Source organism: Musa acuminata, chromosome BXJ2-5 (assembly GCF_036884655.1).
Source record: "Musa acuminata AAA Group cultivar baxijiao chromosome BXJ2-5, Cavendish_Baxijiao_AAA, whole genome shotgun sequence".
Taxonomy (NCBI): Eukaryota; Viridiplantae; Streptophyta; class Magnoliopsida; order Zingiberales; family Musaceae; genus Musa; species Musa acuminata.
The window spans coordinates 4,009,946-4,020,687 of record NC_088342.1 but is presented as its reverse complement, the minus strand read 5'-3'; the positions used below and the strand labels follow the sequence as shown (position 1 = coordinate 4,020,687).

Below are 10,742 nucleotides of genomic sequence, written 5' to 3'. Positions count from 1 at the left end.
TTTAAGATTTTGAAAGAGACCACCCGGTGATGACAGGCCCCCATAACCAAATGCTGCTTCTTCCATTTCTTTTTGCTCACATTCCGTACTGACTTTAAGGATTTGCATTGGGACAATACACAACTGATACAAATTGATACACACCATGTTTGGCAGGGACAAGTTTGGTTATGTCAGGTTAGATCAGCTGGCATCGAGATCTAAGGAACACCCAAACTAACAAGAATTTTTTGGGTTCGGCATTTCAGAACGTGACAAGAATCTAAGAACAAAAATCATGGAAAACTAGTTAAATTGCACTCTCCACGAAAGCAAACATACAAATCATGTGAATGTACATGTTAGAAATGATAGGTGAACCCTATGAGACCAACTGTGACCTTTCGCTATCTTTCCGAGTCCAACTAGTTTGGTGGTTCAACCGAACACGTATAGACCTTTTGCTACATATATTATTGGAGGCTTCCCGAGAACTATAGGGATTGACTCCAAAAAAGAGAAGAAAAATTGACTTCATCGCAGACTGGCTGTCCAGTCTATACACTTGCTTGATTCATACAACAAGACTTTCTCTGGCTGAGCTCCTTTTGTTCTGCTTTACTTCATGAATAGGCCAGGAGCTATCTGGTAGAGCGCATATCTGTTATGCCCATATCGTTGTCGTCGAAATCAAAATCGAAATCCCCATCTTGATTTTTACTTGGACGTTGCTTCAACTTTTGGAAAATTTCATCCAAGGATTCAGAAGAAGAGCCACGAGAATGGAGTGGAGTCTCCTGAACTTGGCGCAATGGAAAGAATTTCTTTGCTCCCAAATTAGTTTTGAAGTTCTGAAAACCATTCTTCATTGATGCCCATGTGGAAGTTAATCCTGAGGTGGTACCCACTGCTGGGCCATCGGACTGCCTCTGGGAGTTGCCTGCCTCAAGCAAAGACACAGAAGCTGAGGATGTGGCCTTTTCCTTCAATGCAGGGCTGGCCGGTTTCTTCACTTGCTGTTCCCTTATCATTGCATACTTGTTCACGATAGCTTCATGGCTGGTAGTGTCTTTCCGCTTATCTTGTTTTGGAGGTTTAGGTGGAATCCCGTTACTGTTCTCCTTCGGTAGGACCGATGCTGCTTTCACCTCCAAAACCTCCTTGCCCTGAATGAGATAATTGTTGAATACATGGAACAAGATCAATTATATGAAAAGGATAAAAGCAAACATGATTTTTGCAAGTGTAAACAGACAAATCTTTCTTAGAATTACAACTATACTTCATGATCCTAACGTCCCTATGGTTTGAAGTTTGAACAATCAAATAACCTTTCTGTTTGTTGCTTCAATCTTCTCAAGCCAAGCAAAACATAATTATGTTGTGGAATAGAAGTGCCCGGATGGTGATCCATTCAGACTCAATGCAGTGGACCCAACAGAAGCCAAAAGTAAAATGTATGGATCTAACCATTTTCTATGAGAAGCTAGCATGTAGCTTTCAAGTTATGAATGATTTTTTTTATGATGAAACCATCAAGTAGCGAGATTACTTACTGGTGGTGAACTGCCTGACTCGACATCGACATCTGTACCATTAAAATTTCTTGCTAATGGCACAACTTGCTCACCAACTTTGCGCCCCTGTTCAAGCCAAGACCTTTCTGAAGGGATCAAAAATTCAGATATTAGATTTGTCCATTTAGGTTCCCAAATATATTCTCAAAGGACCAGTGAGAAGATTGTTAACTACAATTGTCACAAGGCCTACAAGTCCTATAGGATTTATAATGCCAGTCAAACACCATCAGCCAATAGCAATAAAGCATGATTAAATGTATCGGAAGTGTTAGTACGATCAAATACTGGCCTAAATGTGAACAGTGGAAAGCTCGACTAAGAGAAAGATTCAGTAATGTTCTTAATGAACAAAAACAAAGTTGACGCTAATTAGTATAACTCATAAAGCACTCATCCCTTTCCCTTCTCTTGGTTGTGGTTTGGGAAGAGCATACTGATAGTATGAAAAGACAAAAACCAACATATCAGGACCTTGAAGCCAAATTGCTTTTCAGACAAAGACAAAAGCTGGCCTTGGTACCAAGCTCAAAAATACGTATTCAAATCTTTTACTATGTCAGAGCAAGTACTAAGGGGCAAAACTAGGTTCCTCCAATTAACTGCATTTAGCATGCTAGTAAATAACCAGAAAAACACCAACAAAAATCAATTAAGCATGCACAATTGTGAGAGAGTATAAAAAAAAATTACCCTTTTGCAGGATTATAATGCCAGAAGGATTGAACCCATCCATATCCTTTTCCTCACTTTGGAACTTGAGCCTTTTCCAACTTCCAAAAAAGTCAACCATTCGGTCAAAGAAATTGCTGGCTACCAGCAGGGTGTAAACAACCATGATAAGTGGATAGATTTTGTTAAACCCTTTTCCAAAGAAAGGGACCGCATCATCGATATTCCCCATTCTCTGTTTTCATAATCGAAAGACAACTGTCATGGGCAAAATAATTACAGGATATGATACAAAAATCTTGAATTAACAACCCTAAAATTACTACCATCATATGTTCCTGAAAGGTTGATCAAATGGAGAAAAAAAGACAACCTCTACACGAGCAAAAGTAGATAAGGCAAAAGAAAATCAAGAAAAAATTTAAATATATAAAACTATAAACCAAACACATCCGATCAAGTTTGCTAATTGATGTCGATGCTTGACAATGAAGAAAGGCTGATATATTGCGTTGACTGTAGATTAAGAAACAACTTAATCCTTCACCTAGCATCGTTAGGCATGCTTACTAGAAGAATAAAATGTAGTTATAAATCATAATTTTGAAGTATGAACTGCTTTAAATGGTCGAATACAATCCATACAATCCATTCCTCGTACGTTGTTAATCAATTGCCTATTATTATTTAGTTGAAATGAACTGCAAAATATGTTAGGCTAATGTTCTATTCGATCCCAACGTGAAGTCGTGAACCCATCCACAGTTTGTTCATTCCCCATACATGCCATGCACCTACAAGTGGTGCATAGCGAGTGACTAGCTGTACCATCTGATAACCCCATTGGTCCAATTAATCTCAAGAATTTTAATGATTCATTTATCATGAGGTGTGCCAGGAGATCAGGTTCACGCAAAATCCCTTTGGTTTCACTTTTGCCCTACAATAGTCATCTTTTTTACTTTTAGCCAGGAATATCTGCCTCTGATTGACACTTACCAGCATTAGTCCAATGATTCATGGAAGAACACATAAGATATTAAATTACAATAGCACTTACCCTTTCAAATATTGTTTTTGCATTGGAACCAAGACGAATAAGATTTAGAAAATTGTAAGAAATCGGAGGTGCATAACGCGCTACCATTCTGGCAAAAAAAGGATCAATATTCAGCATCATGAAATATGAAAATCTTGATCGACGTTAGAAATCAAATAAATACAGAAAATACTTACGAGCATATCATAAGCAAGCTCACTGAGCTTGTTTGTCTTGGAGTGAATGAATAGAACATTAGCATTCCAATCTTGAATAGTGAATAATATGTGCAAATGCACATGTACATGACAGGAACAAAAGCAGCTATCTGCAAAGCATATTTGCTGTCATTGAACTGCTCTAAACATAAATACAAGTAATACAAAGTCCATAAGTAAAGAACAAGATTCAATCTTGAACTACTTAAAAGCCCTGAAAAGAGAGATAAGGTCTGAATGAACTAAATGCTTACTTAGCGTAAACATTATACATGGAGAAGTAACCCCTTATCAAATAGGCAAACATAAGAGAATACAACCAGTCATTTTAATCTACATTTACTCTATATGCATCCCTATCTAGATTTGAAATACAAAAGGAGGCAAAGAATAGAAATAATGTTATATTTTCCAGATTTTTACCTGGACTAGCACCTCTTGCTTTCCCACAGCATTTATGAGAATGGAGAAGAGGGATAGGTCAACCCCACTTGGTAATAAGGTAGCCTCAGCCAACAGGATAGCAACTGACATGCAACCAAGTGTCACTGCCAAGATTTTCTGCAGTTGCTTCCTCAATATACAGCGCCATAGTAACTCTGCAAAGCTATCTCCTTATCAGTATATATTTCAAATATAAGACAAATAATTCATCTTAACCCTATTGCTACAAGTACATATTAAAAATAGAACTAGAAAGTAGAAACTGATTTGCAATCGTACTTAAATGTTTAGGCTGGCTTTCCAACTTTTATCTTAGGAAAAAAAAGAAAAACAGAATAGCCTAATTCTTTAATATAGGAAAGAAATTTACCAACAATATCAAGAGAGGATCCTAGTGTGCCCGTTCTGCTTTCTCTAAAACTTGAGATGTACTTCCTGCAATAATTACAATCAAATTACATTGATTAAAAGAATAACATCAGTAGTTGTAATGATATTGTGATATCTTGGTCCATTTCACTTGGACTAATGAAAAATCAAAATCAGTTTGTTGGCCTCATGTGAATCCATGGAGTTACACTTTTTTCTGTCAATCCTATGCCAGCTCTTCCAAAAGAGATGGTTTTTTGATGGATGGCACCTGAGTTATGCAAGTTCCTGCTGACACATGCAAGTTATGCATGCAAGTTCACATGCACCTGTGTACATTGCATACACTAGTGTTATCCACAATTGTCCTGTAGCATGTTACTGTACCAGAAAGGGGAACTACAAGTAAGATGCTTAATGCCAATGCTCCGCTAGTATACATGCCAACCAATATGATCAAGCACAAGCTGTCCAGGCAACCATACTATGATCCTCTTGTTTAAGCAGAAGTTTTTAGTTTTACCTGGACATTTTGAGAAGATTATAACGTGAATTGTTTTAAATGAATATATTAAATAATTATTGTTATGTATTCAGAACACACACTCAAACTGTATCATCCTAAGTAATAAAATCATGTCCGATGATCATCTCTCTTCAAACGAGGGAATGCATTTGTCTCTAACTAGAGATCTTGCTTCAAGAGCCACCTACTTTTCCTTGAACTGAGGTTCTTCAGACGGGCATCTTTGGTAATAAGTAGCATTAGTGAAACTAAACAATAGTAAATATAATTTGCTCCAAATTCCTCCTTTTTCCTGCTGCCACGTCTTATTTAGCTTTTCTATTGAAGAAGTAGATGGAAAGTTGGATTTATTGAGTTCTAAGCCAAGATATAACATAAAGTCATATATAGATCAACCAAGCTAGATATAAAAAACAATGAAGTGCAGGGCAAATGATGAGAAGAATTGACTGTTATATTGTTCCTGAGACACTGCAGTAAGTGTGTTAACACTGTAGATGCTACAAAGGAGTAATGTTCTTGAAGCACAAATTAGAGTTTTCCTGTAATTCTGATGCCTAAGGGTTCAAGCAAGAAGACACTCCTTTAGGCAAAAATGTGAAAATAACACATTATGTTTGGTCAACAAGTTGTGTAAAGCTAAAACATAAATGAAAATTAAAGACGAACCATCCATTTGAATCACGGCGTTCATAATTTTTGATCGTATCTTCAAGCTCAAGTGCTTCCACCACATAAGTCATATATTCACTGCAAGCATTTATGAAATGCCAGTGAGGATTAAAATGAAATAAACATATTCTTCCATCTTAAGTCGCATAGCAAAAACTGAATTAATCAACAAGCTACTAAGATCAGTTTCTATAGGCCTAGCTTCCAATATCACTCGCAACTAACTAATAGAGAGAAAAGAAACAGAATGAAATGCATTTATCAAAATTTCCAGCTTATAGTAAGAACTGTATCAACCCATTGCAAATTGAGTTATAATGCAAATACATATAAAGAAAGAACCTAAACATGAATGAGCCAAACCTTTTGTATCTGTAGTACTCCTCTCGAGCTTTCCTAAGCTGACGTCTAAGTGCAGCCATCGTCTTATCATCCGTATCATAATCCATATCGTTTTCTCCCAGTCTACCGCCTGATGGCTTGAAAGAAGGATCTTCCTTTAGCTGAAAAAATGTCATATTTAAAGCCTGGTGAACCAGAACTTTCCAAATTGGCATTTTGTCAAATAATTTTTCTTTTCAAAATTAGCAATCACTACCATTTGAAGTAACATTTTATCAATAACATCCATGTAGGGTCTTAAAGAATCACGCTTTGACATCTGATTGGAGGTAGCTTGTGTAACCTAAAATACAAATTAAATACAAAACATGTAAGTAATAATGATAGAAACTAATTGTCAGTTATACTCAAACTGAATAGGTCAATTCATTTCTCTTTCATGCAAAGGAAGATCATGACTGCTTCCAAAATGGAAAACAGAGAAGTACTAACCACAATTGCATTTGAAAATTCTTGATGAGCGTTGTCAAGTTTTACAGCCATTTTTGCAACCCTGTGAGAGAGAACTTTCTGGCGGTAAGTCCAATCTGCATTCCTCCAGATGCTTTTTGGGATTTCACTAAGACCAAAACCGAGAAGAAATGCACCAGTCACAAGCCCAAATGTATTTGAACAAGCCATAGCAAAGCCCACAATACCACCACTCCTGTTGTTAGAGGAATCAACTATTAGACAAAATTAAGGAATATCAAACACCAAAGGGATGTTGACAACAAACTGATGTAGAAGCTGCTATTGCAAATAAATATATGAGTGGGTACATAATGGGAGCATATTTTATCCTCATATCCTTTGTTATTATATGGTCTAAAGTCAGGTACTACTTCAAGTGCCAGTTAGAATTGCTAAAATATGAAATAAATTGGATCATAAATCCACTCAGAGACCAGCAAGGATAGATCAGGCCAATCCAGGAATTGAATAGATCAGTCCAAAGCAACTAGAATCAATCTTGACCAGAGTTGGCCCAGATCAAACTTTCCAACCTCATCCAGAACAACCCTAGAAAAAAAAACAGGGTAGGATTAGGAAATAAGTTTATTTTGTTTTTAATTAAATAGTGCCCATGAGTCCACTAAATGTAACATGTCTAGTATTTGTGAGAAATAAGTTTATTGAAAAAGAAAGGTGTTTTATTTGGATGCTTATATTTATTTATTTATTTATTATACCTTTAGAAGAATTCATAAATCCTGATGACATGTTCCAAAACCCAATTGCAAAACCCATGGCCTCCCCCTCTTTGCTAAAATGGGAGAGAGATCTTGTACTGACATTAAAGTCAACGATTTCGTAATTCTTATATTTTATAGCAGCTCTATGAATTAAGTGAAAAACATAACAAATTACTTCAGAAATGTGGATAAAACCATTTGTTTTCCCACTCAACAAATAAAAGATGTAACACCACCCAAGCATTTAAATCTCGATCAATACCAAATTTTGACAACTGGACCAGTTAGGTATAGGTATACCAAATAGTATGTCAACCTATACCATCAGAAATCATTGAAATTTGAACAAAAAAAAGTAAAACTGAATGGGGCATATTATCACTGAGCTATATGTCACAATATGGTTCTTGGTCAGATTAGTAAAGATCAACCAATACCAATTGATGTGGTTGAGATTTGAGAAAGAGAATATTAGGAAAAAGGATTTTTGGAAACAAGAAAAATAGACGGAAGAAAGCATCATGACAATAATCTTAACCATAATTTTCTCAACCATCCTATTTATTAGGAAGGAAAAACAATAGTAACAATCTTGTATGATTCTCTCAATCATTGTATTATTGGAATATGCAATTTTATATTATTACTATTTTATATAATTATCAAAATCATATAATTCTCGCAATAATGAAATACATACACAAGAAAATGTTATGAAAAAAGAAACTTACATAATTTTGACAGCAATACAAATCAAGAATAAATGCAAAAATATACACACCAATGATGCAATGATTGGAAAAATCATGGTAAGATTATTATCATAATTTCTCCTTCCTAATAGATGCGAGACTAACATTATTGTTATGATTCTTCCTTCCTAATATGACTATGATTATTGTCATAGTTCCTCTTCCCTAATATCCTCCTTCTTAATAGATACCACCTCAATCGGTTTGATCCTGAGACTACATTAGAAGATGTAAATTGGCTGAACTTGTTGCTTTTATGCTTTAACAAGAAGTGGAGAAGAATCACAAAACTTGTGAAGAATTAGAATGTAATAGTAGTATTGTAGCACAAATATTAAAATAAAACATATGGTGAATAAGTGTCTTCCAGTGCAACATATATGGGTGTGTATATATATTCAATCAAATAAACATGATAACTAGCAAGTTCTAAGAAAACACATGTTTCTCTAAATTGAAAAATCTGTAGGACGACATGAACTATTATTGAAATTAGTAGTCACATTAACCAAAAAAATGCAGAAAAGAATCTGTAATAATTGAATAAGTAATATGTAATATACCAAACTTTGTGCATGACGATGAGCAAAATAAGCCCAAAAAGGCCTATAGATCCAACAACTATATAAAAGACCAAGTTCACATGCAGGCTTGTCTTAAGTCTTTCTTTAACCGTGAAATCGCCAGCATCTTCATAACCCTGAATAGTAGGAACCACAGCCCTGCTTAGAGAGATAAATGAAACTTAAAACGATTAATACAAACAAACTGGTAAATGGAAATATAAATCTTTATATGACCATTAGAAGACATTACAAATTGTATGTGAACATTATGAAAGCCAGTATGCAATTGAATACAGTTGATATAAAAGTTTAATGTACAAACTTTTATAAAGTAGATAACACAATACAAAACCAATACCAACACTCGAACCATGTCAGAGTGGTACATAATGGTTAGTAACCCCAAAAAATATTTAAGAGGTTCTTCAAGTGTCAGTATTTTATAAAGTAGATAACACACTACGCTGCCATCCTCAAATATAATTGCCTCAACTTTACATGATAAGATACACCACAATAAACTGAAGCCTTAAGAAAGGGATAATAGACAAAAGAAAAGGTTAAAAAATGCTACATACCATGTTAGCAAAAATGTACTCCAATATGACCAACTCCAAAAGAAAGCAATGCCTCCATTATAATGTTGGGTAATTGTCTGCAAAGCAAATTAGGATATTACCATTAGGACAATACAGAGAATGAAAGGCCGATGTGCTATACATAAGCTAAATTAAACAATTATTTTATCATGTGATAGGCTAGCAGCAACAATTTCTTTTACATGGAAACAAGATTAATAGAAGGAACCTCGTAACACTATTTAAATTTATTTCTTAAATCAAGATCTAACCCATCACAATAAAGTGTTAGCAATTGTACTAAAGCTCATCATATCCATGTACAATTCCCAGTCAACAATTTCATCAATGAGAGAAGCTTTCTCGATAAATAGAAGTTTAGTAAGAAAGTTTATCCTCATGCAAGAAGGAAGCAATTCTAACAAGGCACCAGTAGATTTCAAAAATTTCAAGTCAGGAATGGTCTAGGCAAAGAGTAGAAGAGACAATGTTCAAAACAAAAACCTGTATTCATCTTTGAGGCACAAAGTTGTCATAAAGAGCTAAGTCAAAAATACAATCCCAACCTAAATCTGACCCTGTTATGATAACTAAAGGTCAACTGAATAACTAGCTGTCAATGATCTCATCATGATTAACATAAGCCACTATTATTTCAAGAAGACAGGATCTGAACTTGATGAGATTTACAGCTACATTGTCTTAGAGAGAATTTACTCCATAGACTTTACAACAAGATCCAAATTTATATAGAAAGTTTCACGATTGAGATCATCTATCGTAAATAAACCACAATGAAGATATCAAGCTTCTTCAACCTGTAGCAATCTCATTTACTGGGCTATAATTTTAATCAATTTAAGCACTTACAATAAATTCTTGTGGAGCATCAACAACATCTAAATTTCATATGGAAATCCTAGCCAATTCTACAACCCCAGAACATCAAATCAAGAAAAAGCAAACAAAAATAACGCTTGGTCTTCCCAAATATACAGATGGAATCAACCTTAGAAAGAATAAATCAAAAACCAAAACATAAGGAGAATTGCCACATCAGTCGATACAACATGAAGATCAGCACGATCCGGGGATAAAACAGAACCGATTCAATCAAATTCAATCACGAATCGTACAACTCGATCGAATCCAATAACCAAATTCAACCGAAGGGAAAAGAGAAGAAAGAGGAAGAAGCAAACAGGCGAGATCGTACGGTCCAGATGTCGGCGGGGACGAGGATGATAATGGAGAGGGAGCAGAACCAGGCGTATCCGACGGTGAGGATCACGTAACGAGGCACGTCCGGCCCCGCGAAGTAGCGCAAGGTTATCGTTACCATCCCCAAGGTGAGCGGCAGCGATATCAAATAGAACACCCACATGTTGTCTTTTCCTTTTTCCCCTTTCCCTTCCCTTCTCTTCTCCTTTTCCTCCTCCTCCGGCTCCGCCCTGTGCGTGTTGTTCTTCTCCGCCTCCCGGGGCACGATGGTGGAACGGGTCAAAGAGGAGCAGATCCGATTTCACGAGCCGACGACTAGGGGATGGGGGAGGGGGCCGAGGAGAAGGCAGCGACGGAGAGGAAAGCCGAATGCCATTGGAGATCTCTGTTGAATATATAATGTATTATAATTACGTAATAATACAAAAGAAAGAACTTTTCACTTATACCCTTCATGTATACATATCTTCTTATATACTCCTCAAAAACATCGTCGGTATTATGAACATATAACTCTTTAAAGTTTATATTCGCAAGTACGCCCTCAGAAGT

At 35.8% G+C, this 10,742-nt stretch overlaps 1 protein-coding gene across 2 annotated transcripts; it reads right to left on the bottom strand.

The window, feature by feature from the left end:
* Nucleotides 1–275: 275 nt before the first annotated feature.
* LOC103984012 (uncharacterized) lies at nt 276–10,542 on the bottom strand. 2 transcript variants are annotated; one of them, XM_009401405.3, is made up of 14 exons: nt 10,186–10,542; nt 8,970–9,046; nt 8,389–8,547; nt 6,331–6,544; nt 6,095–6,181; nt 5,860–5,999; nt 5,494–5,574; nt 4,300–4,364; nt 3,909–4,084; nt 3,465–3,595; nt 3,289–3,376; nt 2,250–2,463; nt 1,536–1,642; nt 276–1,145 (listed from the first exon to the last, which is right to left on the bottom strand). In XM_009401405.3, the coding sequence occupies exons 1-14, from the start codon at nt 10,351–10,353 to the stop codon at nt 621–623; spliced, it is 2,232 nt and encodes a 743-aa protein (XP_009399680.2). In that variant the 5' UTR covers nt 10,354–10,542; the 3' UTR covers nt 276–620. The 2 variants fall into 2 exon arrangements, with proteins under 2 accessions (XP_009399680.2, XP_009399681.2); XM_009401406.3 differs by having other exon boundaries at nt 8,389–8,525; nt 10,186–10,237.
* Nucleotides 10,543–10,742: the final 200 nt, after the last annotated feature.

Excerpts from the sequence above, each read along its gene's own strand:
- LOC103984012 (XM_009401405.3), bottom strand. The coding sequence starts at position 10,353 with ATGTGGGTGTTCTATTTGATATCGCTGCCGCTCACCTTGGGGATGGTA. Across the intron at positions 6,000-6,094 it reads ATAAAATGTTACTTCAAATG|CTAAAGGAAGATCCTTCTTT; the intron begins GTAGTGATTGCT and ends ACATTTTTTCAG. Across the intron at positions 4,365-5,493 it reads CGCCGTGATTCAAATGGATG|GAAGTACATCTCAAGTTTTA; the intron begins GTTCGTCTTTAA and ends TAATTATTGCAG.